This window comes from Pinus tabuliformis, chromosome J (assembly GCF_031772625.1).
Source record: "Pinus tabuliformis cultivar Carrire ecotype Pingquan chromosome J, CPIR1, whole genome shotgun sequence".
Classification (NCBI taxonomy): domain Eukaryota; kingdom Viridiplantae; phylum Streptophyta; class Pinopsida; order Pinales; family Pinaceae; genus Pinus; species Pinus tabuliformis.
In genome coordinates, this window is record NC_142295.1 from 1,590,436,559 (window position 1) to 1,590,461,972 (window position 25,414).

The 25,414-nt window shown below is 38.3% G+C and overlaps 1 protein-coding gene across 1 annotated transcript in view; it reads right to left on the reverse strand.

Annotated features, from left to right (window-relative positions):
* Window positions 1-1,992: 1,992 nt before the first annotated feature.
* The window catches only part of LOC149233559 (ankyrin repeat family protein / regulator of chromosome condensation (RCC1) family protein), a 118,383-nt gene continuing 94,961 nt past the window's right edge, over window positions 1,993-25,414 (reverse strand). The window contains exons 9-11 of the mRNA XM_089379797.1: window positions 3,319-4,053; window positions 2,487-3,131; window positions 1,993-2,370 (exon numbers count right to left, since the gene is read on the reverse strand). Coding sequence (XP_089235923.1) covers window positions 2,146-2,370; window positions 2,487-3,131; window positions 3,319-4,053 — 1,605 coding nt within the window. The 3' untranslated portion in view covers window positions 1,993-2,145. The remainder of the gene's footprint in view (window positions 2,371-2,486; window positions 3,132-3,318; window positions 4,054-25,414) is intronic.

Here is a 25,414-nt window from a genome sequence, read left to right on the forward strand (position 1 = left end):
AAGTCAACTATGGGGTTTGTTCTTCCAGTTGCTGGATTCGCCAAAATATCTACTTCTGGATAGAGGTACTTCTGTCGGGTTTATTCTTTGTTGGGTGAGCCAAATTTGGCACCCTAGTTGTATTCAGAAATCTGCTTAATAATAAAGCCCTCATCTCTGTTGCAACGGTTTTCCCGCATTGGGTTTTTCTTGGGACGTTTAGTCCAAAAATAAGTGTCCTTTGTGTGGTTGTCTCATTTATTTTTTAGTACTTGATCCGTATATTGGTGTAAAGCTGCAGTGTATTTGCATTAATATTGTCTAAATATTTCTGAATATTTCTTAAAATAACTTGTTAAATGAAGAACACAAGTAGGTAATCTAAATCAATTTACTACAGTAAGATTTTTGGTTTGTTAGATTTAGAAATTTTCACATTATGGGCCATGTTTGAATAAGTGAATGTTCCTAGAGATATTTTATTGAAATTTATCTTGATATGTCATCACATATTGCACATTGAAGTATAAATACCTTGAATCAATTTTCCTCGTGCCCTATTTGTCATGCAAAATTGTTCTAGAGACCTCCTTGACTGAATGAAACCATCCTAATCATTGGAATCTTCTTGACTCCATTTCTCCCAAAGAAATAGGCACTAGCCTTCCATAGGTGATCACCTTAAAGAATATTTTTCTCTCACCTTCTTCTTTTCTTTCTAGGCTTAACCTACAAAGGTCACCTAGGGCATCAATTATCTCACGATCTAGCCATCCAAATACTTCAATTTTTGGTCCACGATTGCACTACTCTGTCCTCAAGAAACCTTCCAAATTTCATGAGATTCCGACAGTAGGATCTTGAAATATCGCAAGCCCTAACTTGAAGACCAATTCTTGCCCTTGGTTTCCCTTGGGCTAAAAACCTCATTGGGATACTTGCATTGCTTTCCATTGAAAATTCATTGTAGCATTGCTTGTTTTACTCTAAAGGCCATTTAGAGCCTCATTGGTTATGTATTTACTATTTTGTCAATGATATCATTGATATGTATTACACTCAATGCCATTTTGTTATATGCACCCTTACATGGTATATAGATGAGAAGAATTTTCATATTTTGTCCCTAATGGTTTGGAATCATGGTTTGTAATCTTAAAAATATTTTTCTTTCATTAAAAATCATTAATTTATGTATTTTTTCCAATTCCGGTTTATTGAATCCGGTTCGAATCACAGTTAAATAGGCGGCCGGTTCAAAACCTGGTTCTGGTTTTTAAAACTATGGTAGGGGCTTCATCCTCAGTGCCACAACTTCCACTTCCATCTACTTCACTACAACCACATGGAGACCCACACAGCAATTGTGGCACTGTGAGGAGAGAATAGTAGATAGATTCACTACTTTATTTCTTATGGATGATAGATTAGTGTTTTGAATTTGGACTTTTCTGTCTTCATACTTTAGTGTATAGATGGCCTATTTTGTAATCATTACTATTTGGTCATGTTGACAGTTGCTAGATAACTTATTTCAATGATAAGTCAATAGTCTACTTTCTATTATATGTTTAAAAATTTGTGTTTGTTCGTAATTGCTAGAGTCTAGATGCTCGAATAATTAATCATTAATGTACTATGGTTGTGATCTTTATCTTGGTGGCTTTACAAATATGCATGCTTTCATATATTCTGCAACTAATTCGGCATGCTAGATGTTTTTCTTGAACCCGCTCCCGAGGATTTTTGGAAAATAACACTGCCGCTCTAAAATGATCCCACTCTGTGCAACATTCAGTTAAACCATTGATCTCTTTAAAAGTGTCCTCGGTTTTCCCTTTATTTTGCTGTTCAGAAGTGTTGCACCAGTTTATTCTGTTTTATGCCAGTGTCACATATAGCAACCAATGTGATCAGTGGTCCAGGCTACGCACTCATTTAGTTCCATCGTAATTTGACAATATTCCAGTTTAATTGTGCTCATAGAAAAATCATTTTTAAGGTGCTAATGTCTTGAGTATATCAAAAATTGAGCGTCCAATCCAGAATTTTTTATTCACAGGGCAGTCTGTACAGCTGAGAGGTGAATAATACATTACTCCGTGTATACATTCTTAATGAAAAGTTGAAAATAGACGAATATGTTACATTTGATTCTACCCGAAATCATGTAGCGTCTTTCTTCACTAACTTCACATTTTTGTATAAACGCCTGAGGTCTTTCATAGCCTTCTCTTCTATCTGGATACATCGAATTGGAGAAGGTGTGCTAACCTCTGGCTTAAACCAGCGACAAGCACTATCCTTCACAACATTCAGGCTAGGATCTAACTTTGAACTGGAGCCTGATGCTGCAAACAAGTCAACCGAACTCATGGTTTTCTGTTTTACCTGCAAAACAAGTAACCGTTACATCACGACTTGCAATTTAAACAGTTAAAAAAATCAATCCTAACTTCATAAATAACATCTATCAAACCATTCAAACATGAAATCCCATCCAATACCTGCTGCATTTGAATCTCTTTCAATGAAGACCTGGACATTAAAGGGGAGGTGCCTGCCCAAGGTGGAGTACTTTTTTCTACATCCGTAGCGCTAGTCACTTTGCTCGGGGCAACAGCAATGGGAGATGATACCTGTACAAGTTGACTTCGGGGGATACGAATGTGATCTGTTTCAGGCTCATTGATGCTCATTTCATATACATCAGCTAAGCCTTTAGATTTTTTTATCGCTTCATATTCTGAACTTTTACCTTTGCCTACACATTTCAAAAGACCCCTGCTACTTTCTGCGGTTAATGGTATATTCGACTCAAGTATTTGTTCCCCCTGAATTTCAAGGAGAGATGTGGGATCCTTGGTAACCCTTGCCCCACCCCACGCAGGACCCTCTACCTTTGGTGGACTTGGTGCTTGAACAGCTACTTTGGGTGCATCATCTAAAGCGCCACTCAAGAAAACAGATAAACCACCTTTCTTAGACTTCTTTTTCAAGGACTTCTTTGTTGTCACATTTAACTCTGAATCATGATCACTGGATGTTGCTATGCTTGCTTTCTTATCCGAACCATAATCATTGCAGTCTACCAGATTTTCTTTCTGAAGTGAGGATGAAATGTTTGAATCTCCAAATTTTACATCGCCATCCTAATCCACAACATATAGAAAATTTACTTCACAACTTAAAAATATCTGTGCTTATATTTAGATCAATGCCTACAGAAGAGTAAAAGGCTAAAAAGAAAGACAGTCTAAAGAGTCTAAAAATAGCTTCCAAGAAAGGTGTGCAATTCAAGAAAAAATATTTCACAAGGTTATAAGAGTTATCACTTACCTTTCCTCCATCATAAACGGGGTAATCATCACTCTCAAAACCCTTCAGGGGGTTTAAGCCTTCTTGTGTTTTCCTAGGGCCTCCTTTGACTGGTACCTCACACTTTGAGGCATCAAGCAAATCCCCACACTGCTTCTGAGAAAATTTGTTTCCCTTTTTCTTCCCCTTGCGCTGACGGTTTCTTGATCCATTTTCCACTGAAGCCTTCCCATCCAGTAAAGTAGTTTTAGTAGATACTATTCCCAATTCTTCATTGGATTCCACTGCTACTCCAGTTTCAAGGTAAGCAAGTGTGTTTTGAAGTGAATATTTTGTCTGCACTTTTTCTTTTTGTTGTTCATCAAGCAAATAACCATTGCTTTGTTTCATCTCAAGCATCTCTATCTGCTGAAGCTTCTTCCTTATAGCTCTCACCTCTTTTGCCATAGCTCGATCAGCTGCACTTGTCTGACGCAAAAAGCCATCCCCGGAACTTCTCTCGCACGATGACTGATCAACAGTCTCTGCAGAAGTAATGTTGCGTAACATAGGAAATCCAATTTCACCATCATCTTCCTCACTATCAATGATAGCAGGAAATGTGGCAGTTGGAGTTGGAAGATGACGATAGCTCCAAGGCTCAGAAGACTTGGAATCCAAGGATTTCTCCAATTTAGACAACAACTCTGGACTTACATTAGCAAAGGCTGTAGGAGATATTGTAAGAATGTAATCAAGGTTGCGAAGAACCAGATCCTGTGAGCAAATAATCCAACAAAAAGTCAACCAAAGGGGAGAATCATCAGAAACCGTTCTAATTTTATAGATCCCAATGAATGTGAAAAACTGAGGATATAGCAAGCAGTCTTTGAATAATTTCTAGTTTTAAACATTTCAGGCCAGAATTAAGCACAAGACATCATATAAATGGTTTAAGAGAACAAAAAGGCCTCCAAACTAATAAATTTTTCGGGAAAATTAGAGTAATCCAGATTAAGATCTATCAAATCCCTAATGTTAATTCTAACTGAAAACAAGCATAAAAAATTAATGATACATAATTAACAATAAAAATTAACAAAATATAAGTAATGGGCCACAGAACATTCATGAGCACTACACAAGACCAGTTATACCATCCCACCAGTTGCATCTTTCTCAATAAATGTTATCTTCCCCATTTAAATAGACAATCTGGATTTACAGGTAATGGATGTTGGGTGGACCACAGCAGATTCATGAGGACAAGATCAGTTATACTCATCCCAACAGTTATGTCTTTTTCAACCAATGATGTCTTGCTATTTCAACAGATTAATAGGTAATGGATGTCTGGTGGAGGCATAGTGATACTCTACTATAGCATAACTTGCACCAAACTAGTCCTGCATTGAGATGTCTAGCATTTCTTGGTCATCCAGTTTTTGCTCAGACAGCAAACCTGGCTTGAATTGGTTGAAAAGAAAAATGTATACAAAGCATGTTTGCACATGAAACAAGGTCCAGAATAAATAGCCACTGAATTTTCAAATAGGAAACAAAATACAGACAAAAAAACTAAGAACTTCCATAAGAGTCAAGAAGAAGAAAATCTATAGTTGTGCACATCTATCAAGCCATTTACTGTACCAAGCACTTGCTTCAAGATATCACCAGCTTGTTGCATCAGAGAAGCAGCCTCTTATAAAAAAATTCAAAAAACCAGCACGCTTAGATGTTCAACGATGTTATGCAACCATCCTTCCCTGTTTTTATAGCTGTTAATGATTGTCAATTGTTTTTCTGGCTATACATCACATGAATATCATATAAAATTATAGGATTTGCCTAAAAAGGATGCCACAATTAAATCAGATGCAGCTTGAATTGACTGAAATGTCGATTCACCTGGGATCTGCTCGAAATGAATAAATGTTGAACACACTTCCAGGACAAATATGGAACAAACCTAGGACAACTGTCACATTTCCACTTGAGCACTAAAAACAAACAAGAAGAAACCCTTAGAACTCATATTATTGAAATTGCAAACCTTGAAAGTAGAAAGAATATCCATTATGTCAATTAATAAGCAGGAATTGAATGCGTATAATTCTATATAAGGTATATACCTGGGTTTATAAAATAATTCTTATTGTCACCAAATTACTGGATCGGCTCTCCTAGCCTTTTGGTGTATCAAATTATTGAATTGTTAGGTCTGGTCTAGTTGAACGACTTTAAGTATAAAAAACCATGGATAGACTGTTCTATTTAATAGCTTTTGGTATAGCCATTTCACAAATTTTCAGCACACATATTAAGTTTGGCTGCTGCATAACCGCTCATGTAAGTTTACATTATCAAGATACTTATATTACTGAACATATGTTTATGCATTTTACTACACCCCACCCATGATGCGTGAACCCCCTATGAACTGGCCGAGATTAGCTGGCTCATGGTCATGCCAGCTGCTTGCTACATACTATGAGAACCATAGAACCTGTTTATAAATCAGAAAATCCTAAGGCCGAGGTCATGTAGGCTGCTTGCTTTGAACCTGACTACCAAAATACTACAGATTTGTAGCCAGGTTCTTCTGGTATGTAGCAAGCAGCCTGCCTGACTGTGAGCCAGTTGGCCTCTGCTGGTTCATAGTGGTCCATTCAGTAGTCAATATCTTTGCTCTTCCTTTGTCTCACACAGTACGCAGCGAAGCAGATGTTACTGCTGATGTGAAGATGATGCAAACTCTACTCCTTGGGAGATAAACAGTTACTCTTTCCTTTCTGAGTTCAAAATATTAGGAACCATATAACATGCTCTCCATTATTTTTATTCATTCTCCACATTAGCAGCTTTAAAATGAAGAATCTGAATTGTACATGGAGAGTACTGACATGTGACAGATTGCATTTTTTTGCTTGAAATGAATCCCATCTTTCTTTCTTCAGTACCTAGATTTGAGATCTGGCCTTCTATTTTCTTCTCCAACACTGGTAACAGTTTAATTCAAGCAAAAGTCCTTGCTCACTGTAGAGATTGTATTTCCACTAGAGATTATTATTATTGCAAAGATCTTGTTTATCCAGGCCTCACCTCAAAGATTTATTGAAGATGCAATCTCTCATCTCCATCATTGGCATGGTGCTGACTGGCAAGGACAACTACAGAGAGTGGTCAAGAAAGATCAAACACACTTGTTTTCAATGATTTGTGGGATGGCATCTGTGAAGGAGAGGACAGTGGACCTAAGAAGCCATATGCCATGATTCCTGCATCAATAAGTGAAGAGGTGAGCCATCATATTGTTTCCATTACACATTCTTATGGTACTATAAAGAAGTTAAAAGACTTGTATGACTTTACACTCAGAATTAGAGCTTGCACAACTACTGTGTTATGTAAAAAATTAGTTAACTTAGGTTTATTATTTAATTTTAATTTTAATTAGACGAAAGGGCACGATCATAAGATCATGCCCTTTCCCAAAGGGTGCCCATGGCGGTATATAAGCCAGGCAACCCATTGTAAACAATCATCATCTGTAATTTTCATCTGTTTAATAAATATTTATATCTCTATTTTTGCGTATCAGAAGATTTTTGTTTCATTGGTATCGGAGCAGGTTCGTTCTCTGTTAATCTTCCGCTATTTCTGCCATCCGTCTCCGCTCCATTGCCATTCTCTGTCCACAGGTCGTCTGCCACAATTAACCCGCTAACGTCTCTGCACTCCATCCGCTGCTGCGCATTCCATTTCTGCTGCAATCTCCGTCCCAAACCCTCCGCTCCGTCACTACGTAACCGCGTTTCCGCTCCATTGCACACCAGTCATTCGACCCACACCGTGCGACGTTCTGCCAGTCGTTTTGTTGCCGCCGTAATTAAGATCAAACTCTGGGCAAGTTCCGTGTGACCTGCGGTTGCGTGGAAAACAATTGCGGAAACTGTCCATTACGTGACTGTCACATTCGGTCATTGAAATAATTAAAGTAATACGTAATACGTGACTGTTCACGTGACTGTTCAGAAGTTATGATATATATAAAAAATATTATAACGTGATTTAGTTATAATATACGTATATATCATATTTTAATTTATATATATATATATATAATTTAATTATAAGTTATATAATTTATAACGTTAATTTATATATATATATATATATATATAAGGTTAATAATTATAAATTATAATTATTATAATTTATAATTAAAAAAAAAAAAATTAAATTTAATTATTAAATTAATTTAATTTAATTATTTTAAAAAATTAATTAATTAAATTAAATTATTAAACTAATTTAATTTAATTATTTAAAAAAAATTAATTAATTTAATTTAAATTAAATTAATTTAATTTAATTATTTAAAAAAAAAAAAAAAAAAACCAACTTAAGCTGGCAGATAAATACACGCCCCCGCAAACCCGCTCAATGTCGACAATGACAATGGCGGATTTCCAGAAAAAATTGGTTGATGCAGAGCATAAGATAAATAACAACCACGACGAGGTCAGTAAAAGATTAAATGAAGTCGAGAGCAAGCTTGGGGAGCAAGCAGACAAAATCAAAAATCTTCAAGATACGACGAATCGAATAGAAATAAAGATGGAAAATTACCATGTCCAGACAGAAGCAGGGATCAGAGAGGTCTTAACAATGCTGAAAAGTCTGTGTAAAAGGTCGAATTGTACACCCGAACAACTACTAAAAGAAGGTGAAGAGAATCAAGAACACATCTCGTCAGATTCAACTAAGTCCACAGACTCTCATGACAAAGTTGAATCCCCAAAAAAATCAGCGACACCCCACCAAGAAGCGAGTAACACAGCCTTTACAAACAAGCAACTCTGGGATAACTTTACCAATCAACACCCTTTTTTCGCTCAACCAGTAGCAACATACCAGCGAAGGGCAAAGGTCGAGATGCCTAAATTCGATGGAAACGAAAAAAACAATGTTGCATGGATAAATAAAGTAGAAGAATACTTTGAGATATATGACATCAATGACGATGACGAAAAGCTCAGGCATGCATCCATGAAAATGGAAGGAGAAGCATATAACTGGTATATGTGGTGGAAAAAGACAACACACGTCATTAGCTGGAGAAAATTTAAAGATGCATTCTTCAAAAGATTCCAAGGTGTAAAGGAAGAAGAATTCTTTTCAAAACTCATCAAATTACGACAAAAAGGAAGTGTGGATGAATACACTCAAGAATGGGAGACCTTAGTAACACGAGTACCTGGGTTATCAGAATCTCGTCTAATTCAGTCATACATCTCGGGACTCAAAACCCATTTACAAGCAGAACTTGAGATGCATGACATTACATCTATAGAAGTAGCAAGACAAAAAGCAAAAACAGCCGAAAAGAAATCCGAACCAATATTTTGGTCAACAGCGGAAAAAGCTTATGCAAGACGAAGAATACCCCAGTATGTGGACTCAAATAATACAAGATATGTTCCACCACACCGTCGTGAAGATGAAAAATCTAATGTGGAAATGCAAAGGATAAAAGAGGGTAAATGTAAACATTGTGGTGAGAAATGGGACCCCAAACATAGATGTGCTAAAGGAAAAGAACCAAAGAACCTATATAATTGTGAAGCAACCAATGATTCAAACAGTGAAGATTATGACATAGAAGACACAGAAGACGCCCCAGAATTCTCACCAGAACTAGATGATGGAAGTATCCCACAAGTGTCATTATCAGCTATGACAGGTATATCACAACCTCAAACTTTAAAGTTAAAAGGACACATAAAGAAGAACAACGTAGTGGTTCTCGTCGACTCTGGAAGCACACAATTTTTTAGATGCAACCGTGGCAAAGAGACTCAATATCTTTTCATTTCCCTTACCAAACATGAAAGTGATGGTAGCTAATGGTAAGAAGATTGAAAAGGTAGGGAAATGCCATAAGGTCAATTTGCAGATTCAAGACTTTAATCTAGAGTCTCCATTCTTCACAGTACCATTAGGAGGAGTAGATGTAGTCTTAGGTATCCAATGGTTACGAACTTTAGGTACTTATGCCGCCAACCATCAAGTACAATTTATAAAATTCAAATGGGGAGGTCAGAAGTACAAGCTACACGGATTCCAAGCACCAGAAAATCAAGTTGTATCATCATCTCAGATGATGAAGCTGAGTCGAAGAAGAGCACCTGCTTATGCAATACAATGTCACCAATTAGAAATGTTATCTGCAAATATGACCAGAGAAGAGTCACCAGAGATACAAGATCTGATTCGGAGGCATGAAAAAGTATTTCAAGACCTACCTATGAAGATGTCGCCTAATAGGGAAATTGAGCATACAATAGAAGTCAAGGCAAGATCAGACCCTGTCAACATCAAGCCATACCGATATCCACATCACCAAAAAACGGAACTTGAGAGATTAATCCAAGACCTTTTAAAATGTGCGACCTTGATCATCTTAGAATATCTGATCAAGTGGAAGGACTTACCCAAAGAAGACGCTTTCTGGGAGAATGAATCATTCTTCAACAACATCCGTCGTTATTTATGCTTTGAGGACAAAGCATTCTTTCGAGAGGAAGGCAATGTTATGTAAAAAATTAGTTAACTTAGGTTTATTATTTAATTTTAATTTTAATTAGACGAAAGGGCACGATCATAAGATCATGCCCTTTCCCAAAGGGTGCCCATGGTGGTATATAAGCCAGGCAACCCATTGTAAACAATCATCATCTGTAATTTTCATCTTTTTAATAAATATTTATATCTCTATTTTTGCGTATCAGAAGATTTTTGTTTCATACTGGTGAAACTCTTTAACCTTGAGTTGAAGGATGATGACCCCATGGCCTTGGCTTCTGAGATCAAAGCCATCATGCGTGACATAGATGCCACTGGAGTGAAGATAGATCTTCCTCTCACAGCCTTCATCAAGGCCCTCTATCCCACATACTCTCACTATCATGAATCCTTGCAAGGTAGTGACAAACTAAAGTCTATTACATTTGATTCCTTGGTGGAGAAAGCTGCAGAACATGAAAAAGCCTTTGGGAAAAGGAAGACAGCAGCTCAATCCCCTGATGAAACCATAGCACATGATTCCTCTAGAGAGAAAGCAATAAGAAAGGACATGGAAGAAAGAACTTCTGATGGAGGTAGGATAGACACAACCATGGCGAGAGATTCAATCTTCATTGTGTCTGTTGTGGCAGAAATGGACAAGGTGCATCAACATGTAGAATCCCTATGGAGAAGATCAAAGACAATCAAGAGCAAAAAGAAGGCATAGGTAAAACAGTGGATCCAGTACTGGGTAAAGCATCCGAATCTGCTCATTACATTATGGCCCATTGCAATATTGGAGTAACTAAAGATTTGTTTCATACTTCATTTGCTTCATGGAGAGATCTTTGGCTGCTTGACACAGGTGCAGCATGTCACATGACCTTCTAGAGAGACTATTTTGAGGATTTCGGTGACAATGTAGATGGCATAGTGTATTTGTAGATAAATCAAGTCACTCTTGAGACTTGGCACCATCAAGCTTAGACTGCCTGGAATCCCATGATGATTTTGTTCTACACGATGTACTCTATCTTTCAGAGCTGCAAGGGAATTTGTTGTCCCTCGTGCACATTAGCTAGCAAGGCCACCCCATTCACATCTTTGATGACAAAGTAGAAATTAGGAAGGCTTTTGACAACATGGCTGTCATGACTGGACTAGAGGATGAAAGACTGCTAAACCTGAAAGGGACATCTGCTTGTGCACAGAATTCTGGATACCTCCTCCATCACAATGAAGGTACACTTCCATCTAGTCATCTATGGCACGCTAAATTTGGAAATATTAATTATGACAGTCATTGTTTACAAAAAAACAATGGTGTTTCCAGTTTGCCTACTATTCCTAGGAAACTAAAGCAATGTGATATATGTATCCTTGGAAAACATCGCTAACAACCCTTCAATGATTCGAATTCCAAAGCATGTAGAAAACTTGGAATGATACATTCTAATTTGTGTGGCCCGTGCCTATTCTATCTGCAAACAGAAATAAACATATGATGACTTTTATCGATGATAACACCAATATGTGTTGGTTGTCCTTGTCAAAAGATAAATCTCAAGCTTTTGAAACTTTTAGAAATTTTCATGTATGGATTCAAAATGAAGCACAATCACATATTGGCTCTCTTCATACTAATAATGGAAGAGAATATATCTGTTATGAAGTTGAAAATTATCTTCACCAACATGGGATTCAACACCAAACCACCATACCATACAATCCTCAACAAAATGTAGTTGAAAGAATGAACAAGACTATCTTGAATATGGTTTGTTTCATGATGTTTTTCAAAAATGTAAGGTTGATGTTTTAGGTTGATGCAGTTTTATGTGCAGTATATGTGCAAAATAGGTGTCCATCTTATACCCTTAAAAATAAGACTCATGAAATGTGGTATGGCGGCCTTCAGAGGGTTGGGCATCTCAAGGTTTTTGGTTCTATCTGCTATGCTTTGATTCCTAAGGAGCAAATAAAAAAGCTTTAAGAAAGGAGTCAAAAGTGCATCTTCTCGGGTATTAAAACACCACCAAGAAATATCTTCTTTAAGATGACGTAAACAAGAAGTTTATTCTTTCCAAAGATGTAATTTTTCTTGAATCTTCCCAGACTGACAAAATTGTTGAGTGGAAACTTGATTGTCTGGATAGATTAACTCATGTAAAGACATCAAGAATTTAATGATGAGATTCCACATCTTAAAGGGGGGATCCTTATCTTCGATCAATCTCTAAAATCTCCTTTTGAAGCACCAACTCCCCCTCATGAACTTCTAACCACTACATATGATCAAGAAGATCCTTTGAATGATGTGATTCACAGGATTAAAAGGCTAAATATTGATGCGGCACCATCTCAATCAGTGGAACAACCTGGACCATCTCAAAAAGGCCCACCAAAGTGGCTCATCCAAATACTAGAAAGTATCATCCTGATAATGTTGAAAAACAAAAACCAAAGGTTCCACCGACAAGATGGAGGTGATGCAGATAATTCCAATTCAGGTGATGTAGATGATATGGATGCTTCATATGATTGTGAATTGAATTATCTACTAATTTTGAACCAACTTCGTCTGAAGAAGCGGCTAGTCATGATGATTAGAAAGAAGCAATGCATGAGGAGTTTAATGCTCTCATCAAGAACTGGACATGGAAGTCGAGAGACCCTCCATTTGGGAACCAAACCAATTGGCTGCAAGTGGGTCTACAAGAAGAAGTACAAATCAAATGGCTCACTTGAAAAGAACATAGCAAGGCTTGTGGCAAAAAGATTTGCACAGAAAGAAGATGATGATTATGAGGATACTTTTGCACCCACAAAAAATGGGCCACCATCCAAACTCTCTTTTCGTTGGCAACATAGAATGGATGGAAAGTCCATCAAATGGATGTGATAACTACTTTGTAATATCCCAAATTATAAATTTGCTGATTATTACTTCAAAAATTTACACGTCAATTTGACAAACAATTTACGCGGATTGAACCATAAAATTATTGGCAAAAAACTAGAAAATGTAATCTGACTGAAGAGTAAACAAGAAAAACATGCAGAGAATCTCGGCCTTATTTTATTTAATATGGAAATATGTTGGTACAAGAAACAAGATATGGTTGAGGTGATGGCCCCAAAGAGATCTACAACAATGCGGCATCGGTCTCTATAACAATTGATTTGATGAATGCACCTATGAATTTTAGATGAATTCACCAAGCGATGAAAGGGGTTTCCGTCTGCCTCAACAAATCACCCAAGCCTCTCACAAAAACAATGCTCAAATCCAAGATGTCCTAAATGATTTCATCCTCCTCCTTTTAAAGGCTCAATAGATAGATCTCCAACCTTCTAGAAGTATTCTATTTTGATTATTTTAGTATTATTCTAGAAGCTCCCCCCTGACTTTATCTAAGTGACTTTTAATTTTATTTTATTTTACTTGAGTCACTTTTGGCCTTTTTTCTTCAATTAATCAGTTTCCCCTTCTTTTGTTTAATTAAGTGACTAATTAAAGTCACTTTTAACCCGAGAAAATGGTAAATCACCCACCATACTTTCTCTGACCACTGAAAGCCACTTTTCATCATTACACTAAGGTGTTCCATCAAATATTCCTCCCAAAATTCTACCTTAAGTTTAATTAAGTTAAGCTCAATAATAACCTTGTGTTACGGGAATTATAAGAATGCAACAAAACCCAAAGCAAGTTGTGCGGAACTGGCCCTGATGATGGAATATGCTATGTGAACGTCATTGGACCCCATAAAACTCCTCAAAACCCCTCTGGGACCTCTGATGACGTAATCCTGCTCCTGTGATCTAGCCATCACACACCCTGGAAATCCATCCTGATAGTACTATAGAGGAAACTGAAAATGAGAACATTGCATATAGAAGCGAACAAGGTTCCTTCTTCAAATTAATTACTCTATAAGACTTGGAATATTAAGATATCCATGGGGATACAAATATTATATATTAAATGTAAGAATAAGAATGATGATACAATGAGAGTGAGGAACCTGCTTATATATTAGGCAAGTGCCTCTTCATGGAAGGTCATGTCCCATTTAGACATGTCTCTTCAACCTAATTACTAATTAACTAATCATTTACTAATTATCCTCATTTATTTATATTTATATTATTTATATATATTTTATTCGTAACATTGCCTTCCTCCTCAAAAAAACTTTGCCCTAAAAGCTTGTTGATGCAAAAGGCTTCATCTCTTTTCCGGTTTCGAATGTCTCCTCATCTCGGCACTGTCATCTTTGTTGATACATGTTGATATGATCTTCTAAGTGACACACAAAATTGTCGCACTGAGAAGGGATCAGACCACCCTAGATTAATCTTCTGTGGAATATTCTGAAAACTCGAATTTCGTACCGAATTGTTGTCAAAGGACTGGATTGAGGTTACATCAATATTCTTTGGAACATTAGTTTGTTGTTTTGGTTCTGAATGATCCCGATATGTAGCATGGTTGAGTTGTCTACTCTCATGATTCGGATGTCGATAGGGAACTTTTTTGGTTTGACATTCCCTTATTAAGCGTGCAGAAATTTTTTGATCTACTTCAGGTGACGATGTTGTTGAGTTGGTTACAGAACCTTCACTTGGGATATTTATCATCTGAACTGCAACATCTAAGTGTGTCGTTTCTTCAACTGACTTGTCTTCTTGAGTTGTCATATTCACTGGATCGGTATTCGTTCCCTTATCTTCGACTTGGACTGTTACGACTGGAGATTTCAATACCTCTTCTTGATTAAATTGTTCTAGCTTGTCTTTTAATGATTTCTTATCATCCTTAATTAATTAATTAAATTGATTATTATTATTATTATTATTATATATAACATAGTTTATATACTATATTAAGGTTTTTATAATATAGTTTCAAAAAATAAAAATAAAAATTAACAAATGCATCAAAATAAAATAAGTGATTTTCGTTAAAACAAAAATGCAATCGAATGGGTTCCTCGTGACAGTCGCGATGGGTCACACGGTTGACAAAGTCAATTAACGTGGACCAGTGTTATGTTATTGTCGAACAGGGACAAGGGGACAGGGATGTAGGTTTGATGGCATCAACGCAGATGTGGAATTACTTGGACATAGCACAGTGGAATGAACTGGTTATGTGGATAGACACAACAGCTGGAGGTATGCGGACAGGGACATACGCAGCGGGACAAGGGTGCAGACGGAAAGCCAGAAAGGTAAAAACGGCGAAGAGAGATAATGTATTCGACGGGGCAGTGTACTTGACAACAGATAGGGACAGACGAGAGAGTCGGTGGTCACAACGTAAGGTGGACGCGATGTAGACTTGACAATTGTTGGCAGCGAAGAGAGCTGTCCTGATAAGTAGCTGTCAATTTTTGGTTTATTTTTTAATTTTTTTTATATATATATATATATTGAATTTTATTTTATTTTATTTTTTTGGTATTTTTTTTATATATATTGATTTTTGTTTAGTATATATAATCCTCTTTTTTTGAGTTGTTTTTTTCTTAATATAACCTCTTTTCCTTTTTATTTTTATTTTTATTTTTTTAATGGCCAAATGCCTAACAACAAGCTAGAGAAACTCCAAAATTGGTAGCGAAACGCTAGAATCATGATGGCAACACAATTGACGGCAGGTTGATGGCCAAAGGCCAGATCAGATGAAGCTCTAATACCAAATGAAGCGAACAAGGTTCCTTCTTCAATTAATTACTCCAGAAGACTTGGAATATTAAGATATCCATGAGGATACAAATATTATATATTAAATGTAAGAATAAGAATGATGATACACTGAGAGTGAGGGACTTGCTTATATATTAGGCAGGTGCCTCTTCATGGAAGGTCATGTCCCATTTAGACATGTCTCGTCAACCTAATTACTTATTAACTAATCATTTACTAATTATCCTCATTTATTTTTATTTTTATTATTTATATATATTTTATTCGTAACATATACTTTCTTAAATAATGACTTGAAAGATAATGTCTTCATGTCACAACCAAAAGGTTTTGTTATGAAGGGTCAAGAACAGAAAGTAAACTCATCAAATTCTTGTATGGCTTGAAACAAGCACCACAAACCTCATACGAAAAGTTAATTGAGTATCTTTTGAAATTGAATTTCAAAAGCTTTAATCTTGATGATGCAACTCTATTTGCCAAGAAGGTTAGACAAACAATGGTATATGTTGTAGTCTATGTAGTTGATCTGTTGATGACAAGGAAAAATGAAAACTATATTGCATCCATAAAGAGAGACTTCAAGAAGAACTTTGAGATGAGAGATTTGGGACATCTTCACTGCTACTTGGGCATTGAAGTGACCTAACATACAAAGCACACATTCATATCCAAAAAGAAGTACATTGGAGAATTGTTAAACAAGTTTGACATCATTGAATGCAACCCTTTGTCTACTCCAATGAACAGAATTTGAAGCTCACATCAAAAGAAGGGAATGAATTTGAGGATGCAGCCAAGTATAGACAACTCGTGGGAAGTATTATCTACCTTACCACCACCATACCAAATATTTCATTTGTTGTTTGAACTTGGGATACTTTCCAAGTTTATGCAAAAACCATCTGAAGAATATCGATATACTACAAAAAGAGTCCAAAAATAATTAAAGGAAATTGAAGAATTCGGACTCTCAAATCTTCACAAGTGGATGACTTCAACTTGATTAGATATTCTGATTCAAATTTTGATGGAGACAAGGAAAATGGAGTGTTGACTTCAAGTTATCTCATGAGTCTTGGATCAGCATTCGTCTCCTAGAGGTCATGCAGATAGTTAGTCCTAGCAGAGTCCACAACAAAGGCATAATACGTGATAGTTGCAAAAGCAACAAAGGAGTTGTGTGACTCAAGAAAATACTTGAAGATTTGCAAGAGAAACAAGTGAATTCTACTCTTTTGGTTGACAAAACTTTTGCAATCAAGTTAGCCAAGAATCCAAGATTCCATGATCGAACTAAACACATCAACACAAAGTATCATTTGGCTCGGCATCATGTAGACGCAAAGACTTCATTTGAAAGAGTGTTCCACAAATGACCAAATTGCATGTAACTTCACCAAAGCATTAGGAAGAGAAAAGTTTGAAAAGTACAGAGTGATGCTCGGGCTCACAAACACCCCTTTAGCTCAAGGGGGGAATGTTGGACACATAATCCTATGGGTCTTTTTGTCATTGTAAATTATTGTAAATATTAGGAATATGAGAAGATAGGCCAACCTCTTGGAAGATGAAACCAAGAGCCATTGATCTATTGTATTAAAATATAGTTCTAAGCTTGTTGAAACTTGAAAAGCATCCAACTCTAGAGTTATCTCTGACACCTTGGCAATCGGTTTATGTTTGTAAGGAATGCTTATGTCTATCATAGCCAATTTAGGAGAGGATAATCTGTGTTGATTTGGGGTAGCATCGAATGTGCTCTAGCCACGAAATTTGGTGGATAGGTTGGGGCACATGAGATCTCTAGTACCCAGAAAGGGTTTGGACAAATTCTAAACAGATCAAGAGATATTAAAATAATTAATATTTTTAATGGAGTCCCTAAGTCTAAACCTAGGGAAAATAAAATATTAACGTGTATTAATATGAATCTGTGTTAGAGTGGTCCAAAAACATGGATCAAACCAGATCTAATCTTCGTCGTTGATTAGAGACTTAATCTCGACCGTTGAGATGTCAACAAGAAAAGTATAAGAGGAGGCTTGAGGGTCACTTGGAGAGCACACCAGATAATCAGTCATTCTATTCTCTAAAGCGGGGTTTGCTAAGAGAGATAGAATCAGTGATCAGAAGAGCAGCTGAGGGGCATTTAGTACAGAGAAACTGAGAAGGCAGAGATTGTGCCGGGAGAGCAACACAGCAACCAAGGAGGGTGATGCAGAGCCAGCCAAGTGCTGCGCAGAGCACCAGAGAGGCCAGCGCAGCTGACACAGAGGCTCCCAGAGCTGACGCAAGGCCAGCATGAGACAGAGAGGGGTTGACGCAGTCCAGATTGGGTAGACGTTGGGGTTGCAGGAGCAGTTTTGTGCTGAGGAACTACCGGAAGGGTTTTTCCGAGGTTTCAGCCAGGAGATTTCTCTCAAACTCTGAGGTATAGCTGCTAAGGAAATTCTTTGTTGGCTAGGCCAGTTATGGCACCCAGATTGTAATCTGATATTGCTTAATAAGAAAACCCTCATATAGCTGCACCAGTTTTCCCGCATTGGGTTTTTCAGGGAACATTGGTCCAAAAATAATGGTGTCATGTGGTGTGTTTGTTCTTGTTTCTTTTCGTTGTTGATCTGTAATATGTTGAGCATGCACTGGTGTTTATTTTTAGTATTTACTTTGTAAATAACTTGTTAAAGAAAAATAACAAGTGGGTAGGAATAAATCAGAAAAAGTGCATGAAGGGTTTCTAAATTAAGTAAACTTAGAAACTTCAACATGGTATCAGAGCGTGATTGCAGATCACAAGAGGACTAAAAGACATCAGCCGAGCGGAGCAATAGCAGCAGAAAACAATTGTCCCTAGGTGACAGAAGTTGTTTCTAGCAGCGCAAAAGCTAGGCAAGTGTGACGCAGAGCCAGCCAGAGCCACGCAGAAGAAGCCAGGAACTGCACAGAGCCTCAGAGAGGCCAGCGTTGCTAACGCAGAGGGCCAGAGGGTTGATGCAGGGCATCCTAGGGCTGACGCAGACCCATCTAGGGTGACGCGGATCCAACGTGAGGCAGAGGGGCTGACGCAGTTCACAAAGAGGCAGTTGCTAGGGTCTAGAAGGCTGCAGGAATATTGCAGAGTGGAGCTGGTGAGGTACTGTAGTCAAAACAGTACTTGACAGAGCAAGGCCAGAGGAGTTGTTACTGAGGGTTTCTAGCCGAGGAACCCGGATCAACAGTGCAGTTGCACAAGATGATCAGAGTAGGGGCATCTCGACAAGCGATAGAAGGATTTCCGGGAGGGAAATCAGGATTCAGAGGGAGTCCAGAAGAGAACTTCTAGACGGGAAGTAGAGACTCAAAGGAGTCGAACAGAGAACTTCTAGGAGGGAAGTAGAGGAGCATCATGGCACTACACGAGGTAAGAGACCAGGATAGACTGGACGGAGCATCGAAGCACTCTGGAAGGCCAGAATCTTATCAGTGCTTGACAGGAACCGTGTCAAGAACTTTGCCTTAAAGGTAATCATTGTCCCAGTCGACACCAATGATAATGACAAGTACGAAGAGGCGATGGCGAGGGCTAAGTGCATTATCCTTGACAAGGTCAAGGATCATTTGGTACCACATATAGCCGAGAAGGAAACGACAGTTGTTGGAGGCTCTCAAGAACCTGTACTAGTATACTTCTGTGCAGAGAAGAATGCTGATCGAGAACAAAATGAGGTCGTATCAGATGAAGAAGGGTCAATCGATTGACACCTTCCTCGGAGGATTGAATGAGATCCGAGACTAGTTGACTACTATAGGAGCGACACCGGATCAGGAGCTTATGGTGAGGACAGCCCTGAATGTTGTCTCAGAAGATTGGGAAGTGTTTGTCCAGAGTATCCTGGGCAGAGGGACTCTCCCACCTTGGGACAAGATGTGGGCAGCTCTTCGCCAGGAAGAGATTAGACAGCAGTCGAAGACAGGTAGCAGCAGCAAAGGGATCAAAGTTCAGCAGGAGGAAGAGGATGTGGCCCTAGCATATGAGGGAAAGTAGGAGAAGCAGAAGAAGAAAGATCTCTCCAAGATCAAGTGCTTCCATTGTGGGGAGATGGGTCATTATGCGACCCAGTGCCCAAGGAAGAAGAGTAAGGGAGAGTCTTCTGAGACTAAGGCAGCACCAGCACAGGCAAAGAAGGAAGTTTTCACAGATGATGATTGTGCCATGAGTGCACACGCACCACTTAAGCGGAAGTGGGGAGACATCGAGTTGTAGTCAGGTGGACTACAAGCGATGAGGGGCAGGATCCTCGAGGTACCCAGCCTCTTGGATTAGACCTTGCTACGGGAGCCCCGACGAGGAGTAGCAGGACTGGCTGGGTGGGTAGAGACGGATGCGGATGGAGCGATAAAGGGAGCTACAGTGCAGGAGTCCCAAGACAGCGCAGGGCTAGCATGTTGCAGCAATGCGAGAGGCACGGGAGTGTTGCACCAGTGCAGGATGGCACAGAGAGGTGTGCAATGGTGCGAGATGCAAGGAGTTGTTGCAGCAGTGCAGAGGTCAGAGAGGGAGCACTTGTCAACGGCAGAGGGAGCTTCAGCGTCAGCGGGTGTCACTAGCCCAACAGGGAGGTCAGTTGGGAGATCAGTTACTTACTTCTCAGTAACTGAGTTGCAGTGCAGCAGTGGGAAACGCGATGCAGCATGATGAGAGGAGGTGCAATGCAAATGCAGTGCTGGGAGAAAGGACCAACAGCAGCACGGATGCAGAGGGCGTTGTCGTACAAATGCAGCAATGGCAGTGGCAGAACCATGGGCAGCATTACAGGAGGAAACAGTGCAAAGGATGGTGGGCAAGAAGGCCTAGCATCAGCACAGGTACCGATGTCGGATGATCAGAGTAATACTCAATAAGGAGTATTGCTAGAGCACAGTCCTCGCTAAGAGGGAGTGTTGATTTGGGGGAGCATCGGATGTGCTCTAGCCACGAAATTTGGTGGCTAGGTTAGGGCACATGAGATCCCCAATACCCAGAAAGGGTTTGGACAAATTTTAAACAAATCAAGAGATATTAAAATAATTAATATTTTTAATGGAGTCCCTAAGTATAAACTTAGGGAAAATAAGACAAATATTCAAATCCCCCGTGTGTAGTCTTTAATATGAATCTGTGTTAGAGTGGTCCAAAAGACATGGATCAAGCCAGATCTAATTTTAGCCGTTGATTAGGGACTTAATCTCGGCCGTTGAAATGTCAACAGGAAAAGTATAAGAGAAGGCTTGAGGGTCACTTGGAGAGCACACCAAATGATCAGTTATTCTATTCTCTAGAGTGGGGTTTGCTAAGAGAGATAGAATCAGTGATCGGGAGAGCAGCTGAGGGGCATTGAGTACTGAGAAACAGAGAAGGCAGAGATTGTGTCGGGAGAGTAGCGCAGCAACCAAGGAGGGTGATGCAGAGCCAGCAAGGGCTCACGCAACGCCACACAGAGGCAGCCAAGTGCTGCGCAGAGCACCAGAGAGGCCAACGCAGCTGAACGCAGCTGACGCAGGGCCTCCTGGGGCTAACGCAAGGCCAGCATGAGACAGAGAGGGGTTGACGCAGTCCAGATTGGGTAGACGCTTGGGTTGCAGGAGCAGTTTTGTGCTGAGGAGTTGCCGGAAGGGTTTTCCCAGGGTTTCAGCCAGGAGATTTCTCTGAAACTGTGAGGTATAGTTGCTAAGGAAATTCTTTGTTGGGTGGGCCAGTTACGGCACCCAGATTGTACTCTGATATTGTTTAATAAGAAAACCTTCAGATAGCTGCACCAGTTTTCCCGCATTAGGATTTTCTGGGGACATTGGTCCAAAAATAATGGTGTCATGTGGTGTGTTTGTTCTTGTTTCTTTTAGTTGTTGATCTATAATATGTTGAGCATGCACTGGTGTTTATTTTTAGTATTTACTTTGTAAATAACTTGTTAAAGAAAAATAACAAGTAGGTAGGAATAAATCAGAAAAAGTGCATGTAGGGTTACTAAATTAAGTAAACTTAGAATTTCAACAATCTGTTATGCAATTATAGATGTCATTAATAACAGGCGTTTACAACAACACTGCCCTTATCATAAACAATATCATTATGAGTAATTTCACAAGATGTATCCCCTGCCCTTTTGTTATATTTATATTCCAATCTAGTCTACTACTCATTTCTCAACATAAATATATTTACATTTAGAAATTAGAATGGGTCCATATTAGTGCCAAATCGAGACAGATCAAGAAACTCAAGTTGCAAACCTAAATGTGGTCAAATAGCCTTTATGGGTGTGAATCGTAATCCCAAATCTATTAAGCATTGAAACAGAGAAGAAAAGTGGACAAATCTCTATTTAATAACCTACATGGTGATACCAGTGTTTTAAAACTCAGCCTAAAAATCAATCAAGGGTTCACTCCAACTTGACTTGGACTGAGCTTGAAATTGGACTAGTACTTGGTTTACTAAAAATATAAATAAAATATTTAAAAGATTAAAGTTTAAAGATTCCAAACCATTAGTGTTATAGATCTCATATGAAAATATAAGATAATGCAAATAAACCCAAGAAATAACAAGATATGAATAGATAGAAATCTCTTTATTGATCAAACCCTTAAAGTAGGGCAACACCATACATTCACTCCTTAAGGAAGGAGAACACTCCACAAGCCATATGCTTGTTCATACAATAATCCTTGACATCTCTCAATGGGGAGTCTCTAGCCTCTATATAGGCCTCATACATACAATACCATGGGTCATTACCATGGTTCCCTCAATACCATCTATCTAATACCATGGGCTTATTACATTATTGCTAACTACTTGCAGTCCCTTACATGATACAGGTTAACCACCTTATTTATTACTATGGCCCATCCATTATTACATTATTCCCTTGTGTACCTCCGTTTGTACCCCATATTATCCCCCCTAGGTATACTACATTCCACCCCCCTTAATATGTTTCATCCCCGAAACATGGGAAGAACACAAATAATAAAATCTACTCAAAAGAGTAGTCCACTGGTACCATGCACGTGCATCTAGCCATCCAAGAGAAAGGTGAACTCTTGATCTCGTTGGTGCCTCACTCGCTTGAGATGGAAGTTGATCCTTGTAACTCTTCTGTGTTGATGTATAGTAGGTGGATCGTCGCCCCTCTCTATATGTCATGTGGGGGCTGTTGTCCTTGTAGCTAATTTGTTGCCATCTTGTTAGTTGTTTTCTTGCTGGGTGATGTGGGTGGTGACACGCTGAAGTTTTAACCAACAGTGTATCTTTGTTTAATTTACCACATAATGGAGCCTGATTGGTATCTAGTACATGTTGTGGTGCCTATTGTTGTTTCTTATCTTCCAATATTACTTCAACCACTGAATCCTCATCTGATGTAACATTTTCTGCTTCAGCCTCCTTGGACTCTACCTGTTTTTCTGGTACCTGGTTTGACGTTTGTGTTTGGTTGTCGACCATCAGTGGCTCATCATCTGATATGTCAGTCCCTGGAACATCTTCTGCTTCAGCCTCCGTGGACTCTACCTATTTATTGATGGAAATATCCTGTAATGTAATTTTCTTCTTTTTATACCAAAGCTTCAGGAATTTCTTCTGCACATTAATATTGATAGTACCCACCGCTTCCATCCAAGGGTATCCCAAAACAACATCCACATTAGCCATATCTGAAGCATAAAAATTAGAATGCAATACATACTTGTCCATAGAAATCTTCAAATCTTTATAAACTTGCACTTGCTTATTATTAACCTGTGTGTGCTCCATTTGTTTTGCTGGGACTAGCAATTTTTTTTGCCAAATTGACATTTATAAGATTCTGCTTGCAACTAAGATTTATAGACACAATGATCTTTTCCTTCTGAAGCAATCCATGAACCTGCAATAAGGATATACCAGTAGGAAATAATCCCACATGTTTCTCATTATCTTGTTTTCTGGCATGAGACCATCTGTCTAAAAGTAATTTTTCAAATTCTTCATCTGAAAGGTTGTACAACTTCTTTTTGTTCAGTAATTCCCGCCATGTGGCCGCCTCATCTGAAAAATGAGCCACTACCAAAAATCTCTAATGTTGTGCCCATGCTGACTTTTTTGCTTTTATATATTCTTCAATAGTTGAACCATTATCTTTTCCTGTAAAATATAGAATCGCCATGAAGAGAGTTTGGGAAAAATTCACTTACTTGGCGAAAATTTGGAATTGTCACAATTCCGTCAATATTGCTCAGAATCCTTATTATGACATGTTTTTGGAAATGGACCAACCATTTTGCATCTGCCCATGTGATAGAAATTTCGATCTAGGTACTGGAATTTCCGATTCGCATTGCAACTGTTCTGCCGTCACCAAAAAAAATTTGAAAAAAAATAAAAATAAAAATAATAAATAAATAAATATTTGATTTTAAATCAACGATATCTCCCTCATCCGGACTCCGATTTGACTGATTTTTTTTTGAACTTGGGTATTTTTTCACAAACAATCCAGATCTGCAATTAGATTTTACAGATTTTGCACCAGAAAGTACAGATCTGCTCCGCAAACTCGCTGCCCCAAAATATGTCTGCAACTGCACTGATTTTTAAATCAGCGAGCTCTCCTTCATCCGGACTCCGATTCGACTGAATTTTTTTTTCAAATTGAGTATTTTTTTCGTCAACAACTCAGAGCTGCAATTAGATTCTGCAGATTTTGCACCAAAACATACAGATCTGATCTGCAAACTTGCCGCCCAAAAAATTCCTACAAAAATAAAAAATTCTCTGCATTGCCCAAGAAAGTGCTCTGATACCACTTGTTATAGATCTGATATGAAAATATAAGACAATGAAAATAAACCCAAGAATAACAAGATCTGAATATATAAAAATGCTTCTTTATTAATCAAACCCTTAAGGTAGGGCAACACCATACATTCACTCCTTAAGGAAGGAGAACACTCCACAAGCCATATGCTTGTTCATACAATAATCCTTGATATCTCTCAATGGGGAGTCTCTAGCCTCTATATAGGCCTCATACATACAATACCATAGGTCATTACCATGGTTCCCTCAATACCATGGGCTTATTACATTATTGCTAACTACTTGTGGTCCCTTACATGATACGGGTTAACCACCTTATTTATTACTATGGCCCATCCCATTATTACATTATTCCCTTGGGTACCTCCCTTTGTACCCCATATTGTCCCCCCTAGGTATACTACAATTAGAGACAAAATATGCAAGTCTGATCACATGTATACTATGTAAAGCTGACTATATAAAAATGGCACCAAGCACAATACATATCTAAAACAAAATACATAATCAATAAGGCTCTAGAGTCTAAATAGCTAGCTTCTAAGGACCAAAATAAAGCATGCTACAAGTGAGCCTACAACATATCAACGTGATCAATCATCAAAGTCATCAACACTGTTAGAAATGGGATCCTCGGCATTAGCTAGTGCATGTCATGCCTAGTGCTACTACTATATCCAAATCCACCCTAAGTCATCAATATCAAGATCAAACTCTGCAAAGTGAATCTCCTATATGCATCATGAGATTGGATTAATATCATCCAACACAATGGGCTATATCGGGTCTTTTCTTCAGTAACTAGACCAATTATTTTCACATTCTAAAACTCCTATTTTTAAGGAGTCGGAACTGCCATCTTTGGCATGTCTCGTTTTAGCATGTCTATATTTTGCAGGTGGCATGTAGTAGAGGAGCAGGGTTAAATTCGGTATCTTTTAATGGTTTAGTGTACTTGTCTTCGGTCAGTCCCGTTCAATTTCCTAGAATTCTGAAAACTGCTAAGTCTATTGAATTTTGGATGGAATA